Here is a 19417-nt window from a genome sequence, read left to right on the forward strand (position 1 = left end):
GTACTGCACAACTACACTCATTTCACACGCTAGTAAAGTAATGCTCAATTTTCTCCAAGTCAGGCTTCAACAGTATGTGAACCATGAACTTCCAGATGTTCAAGCTGGTTTTAGAAAAGGCAGAGGAACCAGAGATCAAATTGCCAACATCTGCTGGATTATCAAAAAAGCAAGAGAGTTCCAGAAAACAATCTATTTCTGCTTTATTGACTATGCCAAAGCCTTTGACTGTGTGAATCACCACAAACTGTGTGGAAAATTATTAAAGAAATGGGAATACCAGACCACCTGACCTGCCTCTTGAGAAATCTGTATTTCTCAAGGTCAGGTCAGAAAGCAACACTTAGAACTGGACATGGAAAAACACACTGGTGCCAAATAGGAAAAGGAGTACATCAAGGCTGTATATTGTCACCCGGCTTATTTAACTTATATACAGAGTACATCATGAGAAATGCTGGGCTGGAGGAAGCACAAGCTGGAATCAAGATTGCCTGGAGAATTATCAATAACCTCAGATATGCAGATGACACCACCCTTATGGCAGTAAGTGAAGAAGAACTAAAGAGCCTCTTGATGAAAGTGAAAGAGCAGAGTGAAAAAGTTGGCTTAAAGCTCAACATTCAGAAAACGAAGATCATGGCATCTGGTCCCATCCCTTCATGGCAAATAGACGGGGAAACAGTGAAAACAGTGGCTGACTTTATTTTTCTGGGCTCCAAAATCACTGCAGATGGTGATTGCAGCCATAAAATTAAAAGACGCTTACTCCTTGGAAGGAAAGTTATGACCAACCTAGATAGCATATTAAAAAGCAGAGACATTACTTTGCCAACAAAGGTCCGTCTAGTCAAGGCTATGGTTTTTCCAGTGGTCATGTATGGATGTGAGAGTTGGACTATAAAGAAGAGCGCAGAAGAACTGATGCTTTTGAACTGTGGTGTTGGAGAAGACTCTTGAGAGTCCCTTGTACTGCAAGGAGATCCAACCAGTCTATCCTAAAGGAGTTCAGTCCTGGGTGTTCATTGGAAGGACTGATGGTGAAGCTGAAAGTTCAACACTTTGGCCACCTGATGCGAAGAGCTGACTCATTTGAAAAGACCCTGATTCTGGGAAATACTGAGGGCAGGAGGAGAAGGGGATGACAGAGGATAAGATGGTTGGATCGCATCACTGACTCAATGGACATGGGTTTGGGTGGACTCTGGGAGTTGGTGATGGACAGGGAGGCCTGGTGTGCTGCGGTTCATGGGGTAGCAAAGAGTCAGACATGACTGAGCGACTGAACTGAACTGAACCTTTCCTGTGTAATACCACAAGTATCCTGAGTTTTACTACCACTTTATATATTTATTATTTTAAACTTTTTATTTTGTATTGGTGTACAGCTGATTAACAATGTTGTGACAGTTTCAGGTGAACAGAGAAGGAACCCAGCCATACATACACACGTATCCATTCTTCCATCCAGGCTGCCACCCAACACTGAGCGGAGTTACATGTGCTGTACAGTAGATCCTTGCTAGTTATCCATTTCAAACTTAACAGAGCATACGTGTCAATCCCAAACTCCCCAGCTATCCCTTTCCCCATCCCTCTCCCCAGCAACCGTAAATTCATTCTCTAAGTCTGTGAGTTTCTTGCTATTTTGTAAATAAGTCCATTTGTATTTTTTATTTTTAGATTCCACATTTAAGGGATGTCATGTGATATTTCTCCTTATTTGTCTGACTTTCTTCACTCAGTATGACAATCTCTAGGTCCATCCACGTTGCTGCAAATGGCATTATTACTTTTTAATGACTGTTCTACCACTCTTTAATATATATTTAATTGGTCACTGTCTGTAGTTTCAAATAGAATGATTCATGAGGGTAGGGACTATATCTTATTCTTTGATGTACTGTCAGTACCTGTCTCAGATGATAACAATATGACATGTACTCTTTAATTATTTGCTAAATTCAAGAAAGTAAATCAATATATCAATTTATAAACAACATATGAGAGTATCTATCTCCCTGCACCCAGATTGAGAATTACTGATTATTAAGATCTGTCAAATTTAATAGGCAAACTATACTATTTCACTGTATTAATTTTCATTCCCTTGATTACTAATGAAGTTGAACATTTCTATTAGCTAGGTACCAGAAGGAAATGGCAACCCACTCCAGTATTCTTGCCTGGAGAAACCCAGGGACAGAGGAGCCTGGTGGGCTGCCATCTATGGGGTCGCACAGAGTCGGACACGACTGAAGTGACTTAGCAGCAGCAGCAGTAGCAGCAGCTATTATTGTTCCTGCAAAGAATAATTTAGTCTTGTTCTTTACTAATTTTTTTTTGTCTTACTGTCTTAAAATAACTAATGATTTTCATTGATTATTAAAGATGTTGCTAATTATCCTATATGCTAGCATTTGGTTTTGGTAATTAATATTCAGAAACTTATATTTTGAACAGTCAAAGCCAACTGATATTCTTCCCTTATCATTTTCCTTCTGTTTTCAGTGCTTAATTTATCAAGTTTTTCTCTACCATATAACTGGTACTTATGTTGTTATTTGTCCTTAGTTTTTTAAGATCATTCTTGAGATAATTCATTAACATATGATTCACTCCATTTTAGTTTTTTTATTACTGGCATTATGCTCTGGGGACATTTTAAATAGCAAAATTACCAAGGAAAATACCCTAAATGCAAAAACAACAACAACAACAAAAAAACCTCATGTCTACAGCAGAAGAGCTTACATAAGATGGCAGGGTATTCTTCTTTAACACCTCAGCTGGGAACACAGGCCTTGGGAGACTCAAACATCTTGCAGCTAGCTCTGTGCATGCCCAAAAATGACTGTGGAAGTGACATGAATATTGATTTTGGGGTTACACGTAAGTTTCAACAAGCAGAAACACTCACAAATGTGGAATGTATGAATAATGAGCTTGACTGTTATATATGAATAATGGTGATACACACTCACGCACCCACACAGTCAGCTGGTGAGTTTTATACTATTTCACTATCTTAATTATTGTAGTGTTATAATATATTTTAGTAGTATTTAGTGAAATTTAATATTTTAGTAGTACTTCTAAGATTGTTATAATTCTTCCATATGCTATCTCAATTCTTTCTTTCAAAAAATCTCTGCAACATCCTGCCCCCTATTTATATTTCCAGAAAAACTTTACAATAATTCTGAAAGACTTTAAAAGAATTGCTGTTGTGATTTTTTATTGAGTGCATTAAATATACAAAATTAATTTATAAGAAACTGACACCTTTATAATACCAGGTATAGGAAAATATTCTATGATTATTTAAGATTTCTTACTGGCCCTTAAATTCTACATCTTTCCTTACAGAAGTATTATATATATATTTTTTAATTTTATATTACAATTAACATCTTTGCAGTAAAGTTATTTCAGGGAAAATGGTTTACTCTATAAACAAGTAATTCTATTTCGAGGAATTCATCTGAAGGAAACATATTACCCTAAAGAAATGAGCAGAAAATCATGTAAGTATTGATAAAGAAATCAATCAGCATTATAATGCTATTTAAAACAATAAAAATGAATCAACTTAAGTTTTTAACAACAGGAAAATAGATTTTTAAAAAAATTATAGTTTAAAATATTTAGAAAAAATAATGCACTCAAAATGGGGCTTCCCATGTGGCTCAGTGGTAAAGAACCTACGTGCCAAAGCAGCAGACTCAGGAGATGTGGGCTCAGTCCCTGGGTTGGGAAGATCCCCTGGAGGAGGAAATGGTAACCCACACCAGTTTTCTTGCCTGAAAAATTTCATGGACAGAGGAGCTTGGCGGGCTACAGTCCACAGGGTCGCAAAGAGCCAGATACAACTGGAGTAACTTAGTATGCACACACAATCTATTCACCTCTTGTAAAAACTGCTCACTATGATACTTCATGTTCCTAGCACAGTGCCTGGGATATATTACATGCTTAATAAATACCCAAATATTCCACTGATGGAAATTTATCCTTCCATTTAAGATAAAATAACATCAACTAGATTTACCCTCCTGCCTGAAAGAATTCCTCTGTCTCCCCCTGCAAAAAAGACACACATACAAAATATATTAACAAATGATTTTCAAGACAAAGGACATCAGGCAATGGGCGGTGATTACTGAGGAACAAGAAAGAAAACGAGATGAATCCCATGACTACCCCAACTTTAATTGTTTTGAGATAATTTAAAGGTCCTGAAAAAGCAAGGGGGTGGATAAGCCAAGAAATAACCAAAATAAGTCCATGATTTAAGAAAACAGCTGAGAATCCAGGGAAACCAAGGCAGGTAGAGATCATATGGTAAAATGACATAGAGGACAGGGCTACAGAGAAGAACCCCAAAATTTCAGCACTAAATGCATATACAAGAAAAGAAATGTTCAAATCAGTCATCTGAATCACCACCTAGAGAAAATCAGAACAAGAGGAAAATTAAAATCAAAGGAAGCAGAAGGAATAAAAAATATCAAAGCAGGTATCAATGAAAGAGAAGACAGATGAGAGAAATCCAAAAGCTGGTGCTTTAAAAGCAATAAAACTGAATGTTCAAGAATGGATAACCAGGGAATGGCCAACGGAGAATAGAAAGATTGGAAGATCACCTCCTCTTAGTGGCACACCAAACTTACAAATATTTACAGAGCAGCTCTCAATGAGAATGACCTGAAGACTAGCAGAAAATCTCTTTAAAACTAAAGATATAAAAAGGATCAAGACAGGCAGAAGGAAGGTAGACACAGTGCAGTAAAGAACCATACCCCCAGGTAGGCCACAAACGGAAGGATCATTATAACTGCAGAAGTTGTCCCCAAGGAACTAGGGGTACAATCCTCATCAGGCTGCCCAATCTAAAGTCCCCAGAATGAGACTTTAAAGACCAGTGGGGCATACTTTTGGGAGAGTCAGAGAGCAGTTGCAAACAGACTCAACTCTTAAAGGGCACAAACTCTCACGTGATCTAAGATCAAGGGAAGAAGCAGTAATTTATTTACTTATGTATTTTTATTTTATTTTTTTACTTTCCAATATTGTATTGGTTTTGCCATACATCAACATGAATCCGCCATGGGTGTACACGTGTTCCCAATCCTGAACCCCCCCTCCCACCTCCCTCCCCATACCATCCCTCTTTAAAAGGAGCCTGGGTAAGATCAACTTGCTATTAGCGAGCCTCCCAGAGAAGCAGGAATCTTCTGGGACTCACACTGGGGACAGAGACACTGACAGAAGCCATTTTTGGGCCCTTATTCAAACACAAGGACAATGCTCTAGGAAGCACCATTTTGGAATCTTCTCTCTAGCTCATAACACTGGGACCTGGCCTAACTCACCAGTTAGTAGGTACCAGTGCTGGGACATCCCACATCAAGCAGCTGGCTGAATGTGGGCACAGCTCCACCTACTCACAGCAGGCCAACTCCTATAGGATCCCCTGAGCTCCGAGCTGGCCCAGGAACCAGCTCTGCCACCAGTGGCCCAACACCAGCTCTGGAACCCTTGAGCTCTTCAACCATCCAAATAACTGACCTTGACCCTCCCAACTCTGCAACACCCCAAACACCGCAGCCAGCTTTGTCAGGAACTAGCCCTGCTCAGCAATTCCACTCCTGAGTATTTAAAATGTGAACAATCTAAATGTTCATCAGTAGGTAAATGGATAGAGATGTGTGTGTGTGTGTGTGTGTGTGTGTGTGTGTACACACACATGCACACAACGAAATATTACTCAACCATTATAAAAAGAATGAAATCTTGTCATTTGTGACAACATGGTGTCCAAGAGGATATTAAATCAGACAGAGAAAGATAAATACCGCATGATTTTACTTATATATAAAGAACAAAAGAAATGAACAAAATAACAAAAAAGAGTCACTGATATAGAGAACAAACAAGTGGTTGCTAAAGAGGAGAGATGGGGGAGGAAAGAAATAAGCGGAGATTAGGAGGTACAAACTTTCAGTTACAAAATAAATGAGTCATGGGTATAGTGTGGAGAATATAGTCAATAATTATGTAATATCTTTGTATGGTCACAGATGTTAGCTAGAGATGTAACATGGCTATCTTTTTGAAATGTACAGAAATGCTGAATCACTATGTTGTGTAACAGAAACTAACATAGTTCTATAGGTCAGTTACACTTCAAAACAAACTCATAAAAAAAGGAGTTAAGATCTGTGGTTACCAGAAGCAAGGGTTAGGAGGAGGGCAATCTGGATAAAGGTAGTCAGAAGGCACAAACTACCAGTTGTAAGATACATAAGTATTACAGATATAATGTACAACATGATAAATTAACACTGTTGTATGCTATATAGGGAAATTGTTAAGAGAGTAAATCCTAAGCACTCTCATCACAAGAAAAAATATTTTCTATTCCTTTAATTTTGTCTCTATATAAGATGATGGATATTTACTAAACTTATGTTGTAATCATTTCATCATGTATGTAAGTCAAATCATTATGTTGTATACCTTAAACTTATATAATGCTAGATATCAATAAAACTGGAAGGGAAACAATAATGGATACCATTTATCCCACAGGAAAAAAAAAAAAAAGAGCAGTAAAACTGATAAACCTCTAGCCAGAATAATTAATAAAAAAGTATAAATTATAAAGATCAAGAATAAGGGAGATAGTATCAATATAGGTATTAATGAATAAAATAATATTATTAACTTTATGTCATAAAACTCTACAATGTAGATGAAAGACATGTTTCTTAAAAATATTAACGATCATTCATAAAATAATTCATATAGCACCAAGCTTACTAAAGAAATGGAAATTGTAGTTACAAATCTTCCACAAGCAAATCCCAGCCCCAGTGGCTTCACTGGTGAATTCCACCAAATATTTAAGGAAGAACATAACTGTACTCAAATTATCACAAGTGTATACACAAACTTATCAAACTGTATACTTTTAAAAATACTCTATTATATACTAATTACATCTCAAATAAGGCTGTTTTTAAAATGTTCAATTGATGGAAAGTGGCAGGAGGGACACAGACATGCCAGGAGCCAAAGAGAAGCAGCAAAAATAAAAGGAAAACAATAAATAGAATGAGATTAAAGAAAAAGTACACAAAGAAAAGAGCAAGTGAGAGGTTTAAATAGAAATGAATCCCAGTTGTAAAAGGAACAGGGTATTAAATCTAGAATGTGTGATTAGAAATAGCACAGTAAAAGTTTTGGAACTATCTGGATATTCACTTAATTCCGCTATTTACTAATCCTATGCAGAGTGAATATATAAGATTGTACTCTACTCTGTGTGGATATGTATGTGTGTGTGTGTGTGTGTTTAATTAGCATATCAGAACCACAGCACAAAGCTGATAGAGTACTTTGGGCATGCTGTATTTCCAGAGAGAATGAATATATTAGAAATTCTCCTATTTCTTCTATAACCTCCTAATTTATGAAGAACTGACAATAAATACAAATATACTTCCTCAGATAACAAATTTTACAGCATGTCTAATTATCTAATATTTTCCTAGGTATTTATTTATTTAATCACTAAATTTTTTTTTATTGGAATATAATTGATTTACAACATTTACTTTCTGGTATACAACAATGTGAATCAGCCATAAGTAGACATATACCCCCATCTCTCTTGAGTCTCCCTCTTCCCCCCATTTCACCCCTCTAGGTCATTATAGAGCACCGAGCTGAGCTTCCTGTGTTTTCTAGGTTTTTAAAAACTACAAGACAATAATTGATTTTATCAAGAAATACTTGAGGAAGGCGAAAAAAACCCACAAAATTAAGTATAGTTATAATAAAATTAAATTCAATTCTAAAAAGAAAACTCAAGATACCAAAGCCTTTAAAAGAAAAAAAATTAGAAAAAGACTGCATTCTACATAAATATACTGGTGAAAAGCTTACCTGTATAGTCGCATTTCACTTAGCTTTATCGTTATCAAATCAATAATGGGTGGGGGGTTGGTCGGACTCTTTGTTATTACATGGAATGTATTTTTCATTGTAATTAGTCCAAAATCAGCAACAAAAATATTTTCAGAAACTGGAGACTGTGGGATAACCACAACAGGGGCTTTGATGTGAACATCCAATGCCATTCTAGAACTCCTCTGTGCCAGTTCTTTTACACCAGTAGCAGCCATTCCTGCTGCCTGAACAGTTGCCTCCGCTAAGGCTTGTTTACCTGCTTGAAAATTATCTATAAAAGCCTATAAAGAAAACAGAATTATATTCTTAAGGCTACCATTAATGAAAGAAATTATTAAATGTATCACTATTTATGATTTTACCTCCGTAAGAAAAACTTTCTCTTAGTACAACTAAGCAACATTTATTCAAAGTCTGCTTACATTAAACCTTAATCTTCTGCAATAGAAGTTGGGAAACAAAAAGATGCAGATACAGAAACACAGTAAAACAATAAAAACCTAGTCCTTGGAACAAAGCAGCGTGGGGATACTGCAATGTTTCACTGGTATCTATTTCTCTTTTAATTTCACTTTCCTAAGGGCTAAACAATTGTATTGTATTTCCCTATAAAACCTCAATGCACACAGAGCTTATTTACATTTGTACGGTAAAACAGTAATAAAAATGTTTGTCAAGAAAAACTGCATGATAACCTCAGTTAAAAAGATCACAGAGACAACAAGATTATTTATTTAGAATCAAAAGCTGACTCATTTGAAAAGACCCTGATACTGGGAAAGATTGAGGGCAGGAGGAGAAGGGGATGACAGAGGATGAGATGGCTGGATGGCATCACCAACTCGATGGGCATTGGTTTTGGTGGATTCTGGGAGTTGGTGATGGACAGGGAGGCCTGGCGTGCTGCGGTTCACAGGGTTGCAAAGAGTCGGACATGACTGACTGACTGAACTAACTGATTATTTAGTTTATACCACAATTTAGTTAAAGGAATGAATAGTGAAGTCAGAGACAGGCATGACAGTTACAGGAAAAAATATCAGCTGCCAGCAAAAGAAAAACAAACTATGAAAGGCAGAAATAGAGTTTATATACCTTAGGGAAATGTCATAGGGATTAAATCTAAATCCCACAAAGCCCCAAATATTCATAGACTACCATAGGAAATGTAATTTTCCTAATGATTATCTGAAACCAAACTGGACTTCAATTGTATATTTAGCACTTTTAGTAAGAGCTGAAAGGTAAAATACTTAAACAAATTATACATAAAAGAAAGAATTAAATATACATGACATATATAAAATGTACATATATTTAATGTACATACATATTTCAATTAACTAGAACATTCCCATGTGAAAAATGATAGTATATAAATGATACTATACATTTCAGTCAGGATAAATGGTACCCGGAATATTTTTAAAAAGCAGGGGGAAATAATCAAGCAAGGAATTCCTTATCTATGCTTGAGAAACAGCAAACACTTTCCAACTAGTAGGCAAAAATAAATAAAAAAATCAATTAACATACTTACCAATATAGAATACAGAAATTTTTTGACAAGAACTACTTCAATGCAACCAACAGTTAAATTAACTTGCATATCAACTACATTCATATCTGTGTATGCAGAACCAGCAGTTGCACCCATATAAGAAACCATTTTGAAGCTGAAAACTTCTTTTCCGGTAATATAAACAGCCTTAAAGAGAGAAAATTTCAATCGTCAAAATCCACTTTGGATAGAATGTCTTCAGGGCAAAAATAAAAGCAAAACATACACACATATTTGGAAAATCTTCAAAACAGTCAAGCCAAGTATAAATAAGACAACAATTCTAACATCCTTACTAGAATCTACACAAGATTATTCAAAACAGAAGTGGCAGTTCCCTTTGGGGATGAAATCAATTTGGTAGGTTTGGCAAAAGATTTTTTTAGTGGGAAAAAAAAAAAAAAAAATCAGACTACACCTTTTCATTTAGTGAGTATACTTTTGTACTGAGAACTGCCATATAAATGTATTTTTCATTCACTGTCAAAACTGATAACCTATTTTCTTGATCTGAGGTATGTGAATAGATTTTCCAGATCCTTCAAAGGAGTCTTCTCCTATCACAAAACTTCTGTTCCTTATTAGTTTGTTGAGTCATCTCAACTGCCAAATAAGAATTATCTATAGCAGTATGACGTCTCAAGCTCCGCAATAAATTAAAAATGGTTGGAGATATTAGCAGATGTGGAACGACAGAAATATTTTGAAAGACAAACAGAGTACTCACTAACTTAATTTTTAACTACGTTATAGTTTTCCTGACCCTTCTAAATGCTAGAAGCAGGGCAGAGGGCTGAAGAACCATAAGTAAACAAATTCCAACCATGAAACAAAAAAAACCTTAGGAATCAGAGATAGTTGACTGAAGGCTGAGGTGTAAAATGAGACTCTACTTAAGTCTATAGGTATTCTGCTTCTGCCTAGGATACAGAATGCTGAAGAGAGGTCATTGCAAACCTTAAGAATGAGAAAAACAAAAACAGACAACCTATAAAATTTTTAACTTTTCTTAAAGAAAGAAAGAGAAGTCACTCAGTTGTGTTCAACTCTTTGTGACCCCAGGGACTGTAGCCCACCAGGCTCCTCCATCCATGGAATCTCCCAGGCAAGAATACTGGAGTGGGTTGCCATTTCCTTCTCCAGGGGATCTTCCAAACCTAGGGCCTGAACCTGGGTCTCCCGCATTGTAAGCAGACACTTTACCCTCTGAGCCACCAGGGAAGCCTCTTAACTTTTCTTAAAACCATTAGAAATCTGAGGCTACAAGCCAACCAAGTGGCCTGAAATCTAAAGAAAAAATAAGGTACCTTCAAGAAAGACAGAATCTTAAGCACCAGCTCACCTAGGATAAGGGGCAGGAGAAAAGAGATGCCATATACCATAACATTAGGTAAGAAGAACTGAGATAAAATGGTAAAGGTTGACTATGAACTAATAATGGGAGACACAGAATCCCTGGGAGTCACAGACACAGAGGAGCTCACACTCAGTCAGTTGTAAGCATTTCATTGTGCACTTTATGTTGGGAATTCCTAAGTGACTAGGGTCACAGTGGAATACCAAAGATTTCCTTGCTACAATCCTCAAAGAAAGGAGAAGCCTCCACCCTGGAAAAGGCCCAAAGTACCATCAGGAAAACGATGGGAAAGGCACTAACCTTGTTGCCCTCAGCTCTCCATTAACGTGATTTAACTCCCCATGCTAAAACATTAGCAGAAAAAGGCGGCACACTCACTTTCAGACATAAATACTGTTCATTACCATCTCTGTTACCCTATACATGATGTCTGACAGTCAATCATTAGCTACAAAACACCCCAAAAAGAAAGAAAAAAAAATGAATGACAAAGCAATCAACAGAAAGACTTGCCTATAACATAGATGTTGAAACATTCAGCCAATGGATTTTTAATTATTATCATTAATAAGGCAGGTGCTTTGAATGGAAAATGTGGAAAATATGAATGAACAGACTAAAGAATGTGAGCCAAGAAATGGAAAAAAAAAAAAAAAAGGTAAACATTAAAGATTTAAAAACAGGGTAGCTGATGAAGAATACTTTCAGTGGGTTTATCACTATATTCAATGGAGCCAAGGACACAATGAGTGAACTTAAAAACAGGTGAACAGAAATTATACAAATGAAACATAATGAGAAAAGAATGGGAAAAGAACAGAGGATCTAAAGGTCATGAGATGATCTCTAACAAGAATCTAAAAGTAATTTTTGGAACCCAAGAGGAAGAATAGGGACGAGATGGAGGAGGAAAGGGAGGTGAGGGAAGAAGGAGATGGAGGTAGGAAGAACTACCTGAAAAGACATAAAAAATATATAGAGAGAGATCCAAAAAGCACAGAAAACTTCAAACAGGACAAATATGAAAATATACTTACATCTATATAGACACACTATACACAAATCCAGAAAGGCAGTCAGATAAAGACAAGAAATTATGTACACCTAGCAAAAGTATCTGGAGAAGACAATGGCACCCCTCTCCAGAACTCTTGCCTGGAAAATCCCATGGATGGAGGAGCCTGGTAGGCTGCAGTCCATGGGGTCGCTAAGAGTCAGACATGACTGAGCGACTTCACTTTCACTTTTCACTTTCATGCATTGGAGAAGGAAATGGCAAGCCACTGCAGTGTTCTTGCCTGGAGAATCCCAGGGACGGGGGAGCCTGGTGGGCTGCCGTCTATGGGGTCACACAGTCAGACATGACTGAAGTGACTTAGCAGCAGCAGCCACAGCAAAAATATCACTCAGATAATGAAGGTGAAATAAAAGTGCTTTTTCCCCTAGTTCTGATCCCTCCTTCCTGCCAAAAGATGAGATAAATCATAACTAGCAGAGATGCATTATAAGAAATCATTAACTTCTTCAGGTGGAAATAAAAATAACAGAACTTTGAAGCTACATGAAAAAATTAATTCCAGAAATGGTTAGAATAAAGGTAAGATAGTATATGTCTTGTAAAAAATTAATTTCTCTAAAAGAAAACTAAACCTAAATCAGTACATATACACTGAGAACTTTCAGCATACACAAAAGTAAAACATATTATAATAACACTGTGAAAGGCAACAAAAGTAGGAACTGATAGTAGAGTGTTGCTAGGATATACTATATAAGCAGTAAAATATTATCAGAAGGTAGACAATAATATCCCTAATACTATTAAATTAATCAATGAAAACCAGAATAACTTCCGTAAGTCACATGAGTGACTTATGACTACCTCCCTTGAGTCCAACAGAAGAGAAGAAATTTTCATAAAACAGTGTTTAGTGCAGAGATTGTGGCCTAGGAGACAACAGGCATAGATAAAGGGTAAATAAAAAGATCATACTAAAAGATGGGTATTTTAAGTAAAAACCTGTATTGTGAAACATAAGGTCCCCTCATTCTTCATCCAACTGGCTCCCTGAACTTACACTGTCAGGCCTATACTTATAATACTTTTCTAAAAGGAAAATGACTGGCCTGAGAGAAAAAGAAAACAAACAAACAAAAACTCTATAGACACTCAAGTTTTGAGGCTATAAAATCACTGCATTACTGCCTACAATCTGCCATTATGTTCACCTGTCCAAAGTCCTGCCTACACAAAGCTTCCAATCAGCTCTGAATATTTAGGCAAAATTACCAAGTCCTTCTAAGAGAAAGAAAGTGAAACTGTCAACAGGCTCAGCAGCAGCAGTTTGACTGAACATTCACACTAGGCCAGAAAATATAGAATAACATGCTTAAAATCATCTAGAAAAGAAAATGCAAGCTAAAGAATCAAAATCCAGTCAGAGTACTTTGCAAATATAAATGTAATGCAACATATAAACGTTCATGGAGTATCATTCTTACAACTATGAGCCCTGACTAAGAAATCTACTGGGGCATAAACTTATGATAGCCAAAATTTTGAAGATGTCAGCATATAAACTGGTGAAGACTCCCATTTAATAAAGAAGAAATTTTTTTGAATATTCTGAATCAGAGTATTACCATTTTGCAACCCTTAATGAAATGATGGTTTTTAACATTACAAAGATAGCAAGAAACTGTGCATCCTTTGAAGATACTCAACACAATCTATGAAGTATTCTTGTCTTCCCCAATCCCTGCAAAACAAACAAAACAAAACAATCTCCCTGAATCTCACTGAATGAAATTTAACTTATCAATTTTATTTTCTTGGGCTCCAAAATCAATGCAGATGGTGACTGCCGCCATGAAATGAAAAGATGCTTGCTCCTTGGAAGAAAAGCAATGACCAACCTAGACAGAGTGTTAAAAAGTAGAGACATCACTCTGCTGACAAAGGTCTGTACAGTCAAAGCCATGGTTTTTCCAGTGGTCACGTATGGATGTGAGAATTGGACCATAAACAAGGCTGAGCACAGAAGAATTAATGCTCTTGAACTGTGCTGGAGAAGATTACTGAGAGTCCCTTGGACAGGAAGGAGATCAAACCAGTCAATCCTAAAGGAAATCAAGCCTGGAGAAGATTATTGAGAGTCCCTTGGACAGCAAGGAGATCAAACAAGTCAATCCTAAAGGAAATCAAGCCTGAATATTTATTGGAAGGACTGATGCTCCAATACTCTGGCCACTTGAAGCCAAGAGCCAACTCATTGGAAAAGACACCGATGCTGGGACTGAAGGTGGAGGGGAAGGGATGACAGAGGATGAGATGCTTGAATAGTATCATCAACTAACGGGACACAAGTATGAGCAAACTCCAGGCAGGGAAGCCTGGCATGCTACAGTCCATGGGGTCACACAGAATTGAACATGACTTAGCAACTGAACAGTAACTGTACATGGTAAGAAAAGGATATCTATTAAATAAATGATGCTAGGAAAAAAGAAGCCAATGTCCAAAAAGTGAAAACGGATTCCAGCCTCAATCATATTAAAACAAAATCAGTTTCAAGTAGGATGAAAGATGTAAGTGAAAGGCAAAATCATATAACTTTTAGAAGGTGACGTAGGGGAATACCTTTATGAATTCAGAGAACTGATTGATTTAGAAAACGTAACACTCTCAAACCAACAAAGAAGGATAAAATTCAACTTCATTAAAATTAACAACTTTTGTTTCTCAAAAGACATCATAACCAAACTGGGAGTAACTATTCAAAACAAAAATAAACTAAGCAAGGAATAATACAGAACATATTAAATGATTTCTTACAAATCAATGAGGAAAAAAATTAACATTCCTTCACCCAAAACTGGTAAATCAAATCAGGGATCAGCAAACTATCAACAGTAGGATTAGGTAAGAATGATTTTTGTATCTGTAAGTAGTTAAAAATAATCTAAATAACAGTAATATTTTGTGACACATGCAAGTTATATGAAATTTTCATTTTATTATCCATAAAATAAAATTTTATTGGAACACAGTCAAATCATTCATTTACACATTATCTATGGCTACTTTCACATTACAATAGCAGAGCTGAATAGTTTTAACAAAAACTGCATGGCCCACAAAGCCTAAAAGACTTACAATCTGGCTATTTACAGAAAAAGTTTGCTGGCACCTGGGTTTAACAGACATTTCATAGAAAAGCAAACATAAATAGTCTATAAGTATATGAAAAATATGCAACTTCATTACTGGTAAGAAAAATACAAACTGAAAACACCGTATTATATACTCCAGATCTTCAAAAAACTTAACACAACAATTTCGAGCACTGGGATGGAAATAAAATACCAGATCTCTCTTCCACTGCTCCTGGGAGTACATGACTCTCTGGAAATGCTTACATGAGACATGTCCAAGAATATACCAGGAGACATGTATAAGACTAGTTACAGAAGCAATGCTCATAAAACAAAAGAACAGAAACCAAATATCAATAGAACAATGAATAAATAACAATATACGCTGGAATCAAAGTTAACAAAAAAGGAAAGGAAAATGGGGGTAGAGTGAGAAACTTCATTTTGTAGCTTTTTTAAAATTGGATTTTTAACCTTAAATATGCATACAAATAAAATTATAGAGGGAAAAAAAGTACAAGTCTTTTGGATCACTGAAAAACTAAGACAGTTCCAGAAAAACATCTATTTCTGCTTTATTGACTATGCCAAAGCCTTTGACTGTGTGGATCACAATAAACTGTAGAAAATTCTGAAACAGATGGGAATACCAGACCACCTGACCTGCCTCTTGAGAAACCTATATGCAGGTCAGGAAGCAACAGTTAGAACTGGACTTGGAGCAACAGACTGGTTCCAAATAGGAAAAGGAGTATGTCAAGGCTGTATACTGTCACCCTGCTTATTTAACTTACATGCAGAATACATCATGAGAAACGCTGGGCTGGAGGAAACACAAGCTGGAATTTAGATTGCCCGGAGAAATATCAATAACCTCAGATATGCAGATGACACCACCTTTATGGCAGAAAGTGAAGAAGAACTAAAGAGCCTCTTGATGAAGGTGAAAGTGGAGAGTGAAAAAGTTGGCTTAAAGCTCAACATTCAGAAAACTAAGATCACTGCATCCGGTCCCATCACTTCATGGCAGATAGATGGGAAACAGTGGAAACAGTGTCAGACTTTATTTTTTTGGGCTCCAAAATCACTGCAGACGGTGACTGCAGCCATGAAATTAAAAGACGCTTACTCCTTGGAAGGAAAGTTATGATCAACCTAGATAGCATATTCAAAGCAGAGACATTACTTTGTCAACAAAGTTCCATCTAGTTAAGGCTATGGTTTTTTCCGTGGTCATATATGGATATGAGAGTTGGACTATAAAGAAAGCTGAGCACAAAAGAATTGATGCTCTTGAACTGTGGTGTTGGAGAAGACTCTTGAGAGTCCCTTGGACTGCAAGGAGATCCAACCAGTCCATCCTAAAGGAGATCAATCAGTCCTGGGTGTTCATTGGAAGGACTGATGTTTAAGCTGAAACTCCAGTACTTTGGCCACATGATGCGAAGAGCTGACTCATTTGAAAAGACCCTGATGCTGGGAAAGATTGAGAGCAAGAGGAGAAGGGAACGACAGAGGATGAGATGGTTGGATTGCATCACTGACTCAATGGACATGGGTCTGGGAGGACTCCAGGAGTTGGTGATGGACAAGGAGGCCTGGTGTGCTGCAGTTCATGGGTTCGCAAAAAGTCAGACACAACTGAGCGACTGAACTGAATTGATGACTCATCTTAAAGGACAACTATATTTAATAATGTTAATTAATAGAAACAAGTTCATACCTTTTTGTATACAGCTGTTATATCAGAATCCAGGACAATTATATTCCTTAGCTTTGCATTTGTTTCAGTCACTGATGGCCTCATAATGATTTCACAATCAAGCCCTAAGGGGAAAAAAGAATCATTCAATTCCTTTTCCTTCATTTAGTAGTTCTGAATTCACTTTTTATCAAATCCTGTTACCTTCTATCTTAATTTCGGAAATGTTACGTTTCTGATCTTGAATAAAGATCTGTAAACATGATAATTCTGCTAAAATCTGCAAGGTAATAGTATCTTCATTCTTGGATGATTTTAAAGCTGCAAAAAGAAACTCATATTGTAAAACATAAGACAAAATTTTTAGTAGTTATCTTACTACACTTATAAAGTAACTGAAATCACAACAATAATGCAAATACTAGAGGAACATCTGATTTGCCAATTGAAAGCAAGCAATAATATGTTACCTACTAAGTTATGAATTCTAAAAAAAAATCAAATCCAATGAAACCAAAGTCAAACAAATGTAGACAGAGACAAAACAGAATAGTTCTAGATGAGAATAATATGTGAAACTAAGTCATAGCTGTAAAATCAGTCTTTGGCAATTTACTGATAACAAGGTGATACTTGTTATTATCCAACTTATAACTTTTGACTGCTTAAAAATAGCACTTGGTTTAAAAATATATACTCATATTATTAAAATTTTGTTAGTTCTATGTTTCTAATCTAAAATAATTTTTTTTTGTTCAGTCATTCAGTCGTTTCTGACTCTTTGAGACCCCATGAACTGCAGCACGCCAGGTTTCCCTTTCCTTCATCATCTGCTGGAGTTTGTGCAAACTAATGTCCATTCAGTTGGTGATGCCATCCAATCACCTCATCCTCTGTCAACCCCTTCTCCTCCTTGCTTCAATCTTTCCCAGAATTAGGGTTTTAAATTAATGAAATCTAACTATATTAAATTTATAATTTTCAGATGGCACTAGTGGTCAAGAACCCGCCTGCCAATGCAGGAGATGGAAGAGGTGCAGATTTGATCCCTGGGTCAGGAAGATTCCCTGGAGAAGGGCATGGCAACCCACTCTATTATTCTTGCCTGGAGAATCCCATGGACAGAGTCAACTAAAATGAATGACTAGATAAATAAAAGCTACTTTCTTCAGCAATTATCACTTTACTAATATTTTTTAAAATTAACTTGGTACATAATGAATCTTTCCAGATATTAATCTAGGCAACAGAATTCTGAAGTCAATATCATAAGTTAATAATAAGCCAAGAACCAAAATTTATTGATCTACTTGGTAAAAATTTGAAGTTGAATTTTAAAGAAACATACGTATTTTTTTAACAACCTCCTCTTTGTCTTCAGTCTCCACAACATGCACTGGGGCTGGTTTTTCCTCCAAATATGGAAGGATATTATTAAAATAATTTATTGTATTCAAAAGTGCTTCAGTATGTAAATGAATATCCAAAGAGGAAAAATTCACCTAAGGAACAAAACTGATTTTAGTAACACAACAAATATTTGTTTGCCAGTTCTATGTTCTTTGTGGTATAAAGGATACAATTTATAATAGTCAATTTTTATCCTCAAGGATCTTACAGTTCCAGTTAACATTTTTATAATACATTTGCTTAGAAATACAGTATCTAACTGAAAAATAAATTATTATTCACTTATACCTTTATCAGTTGCACAACACTGTTATAAGCATTCTTCAATATTGTTGCGGGTAAATTATTTTCAGCCTACACAAAGTGAGAAATACAAATCTGTTAGATTATCACAGGAACACAACTGCACATACAATTACACAATGGTCCTACTACACATTTATATAATTTTTTGAGCTATTTACATACATATAATTAAACAACTGCTTCACCAGAACAAAAGAAACTTGGTAAGTTTAGAGCAAGTATTCAATAAATGCTACATACTATCTTATTACCAAGAGTAGAAATCTAGATAAAGAAGATATGGTGAAGAGTGAAGTGAAGTTGCTCAGTCGTGTCTGACTCTTTGCGACCCCATGGACGGTCGCAAAGGAGCCCTACCAGGCTCCTCCCTCCATGGGATTCTCCAGGCAAGAGTACTGGAGTGGGGTGCCATTTCCTTCTCCAGGGGATCTTCCCAACCCAGGGATGGAACCCGGGTCTCCTGAATTCCAGGCAGATGCTTTAACCTCTGAGCTGCACCAGGGAAGCCCATATAATGAAATATTCGTCATAAAAAAAAAGAACGAATGTGAGTCAGTTCTAGTGAGGTGGATGAACCTAGAGCCTGTTATACAGAGTGAAGTCAGAAAGAAAAAAAACAAATATCATATATTAATGCATATATATGGAATCTAGAAAAATGATACTGATGAATCTATCTTCAGGGAAGGAATGGACATGCAGATATAGAGAATGGACTTGCAGACAGTCGGGGAAGGAAAGAGTGGGACAAATGGAGAAAGTAGCACAGACATATATACACTACCCTGTGCAAAACAGACAGCTGGTGTGAAGCTGCTATATAACACACGGAGCCCAGCCAGGCATTCTGTGAGGACTGAGATGGGTGGGATGGTGGGAGGGGACGCAGGCTCAAGAGGGAGGTGATAAATGTATAATTATGGCTGGTTTGTGGTGTTGTATGACAGAA

General features: G+C 36.4%; 1 protein-coding gene across 3 annotated transcripts in view; it reads right to left on the minus strand.

The window, feature by feature from the left end:
• The window catches only part of VPS13A (vacuolar protein sorting 13 homolog A), a 283496-nt gene that overhangs the window by 134456 nt on the left and 129623 nt on the right, over positions 1 to 19417 (minus strand). For all 3 annotated transcript variants that reach the window (XM_005892982.2, XM_005892984.3, XM_005892985.2), the window contains exons 28-33: positions 18451 to 18516; positions 18101 to 18254; positions 16957 to 17073; positions 16774 to 16877; positions 9518 to 9685; positions 7954 to 8258 (exon numbers count right to left, since the gene is read on the minus strand). In XM_005892982.2, the coding sequence (XP_005893044.1) occupies positions 7954 to 8258; positions 9518 to 9685; positions 16774 to 16877; positions 16957 to 17073; positions 18101 to 18254; positions 18451 to 18516 (914 nt within the window). The remainder of the gene's footprint in view (positions 1 to 7953; positions 8259 to 9517; positions 9686 to 16773; positions 16878 to 16956; positions 17074 to 18100; positions 18255 to 18450; positions 18517 to 19417) is intronic.

This window comes from Bos mutus, chromosome 8 (assembly GCF_027580195.1).
Source record: "Bos mutus isolate GX-2022 chromosome 8, NWIPB_WYAK_1.1, whole genome shotgun sequence".
In the NCBI taxonomy this organism is placed as follows: domain Eukaryota; kingdom Metazoa; phylum Chordata; class Mammalia; order Artiodactyla; family Bovidae; genus Bos; species Bos mutus.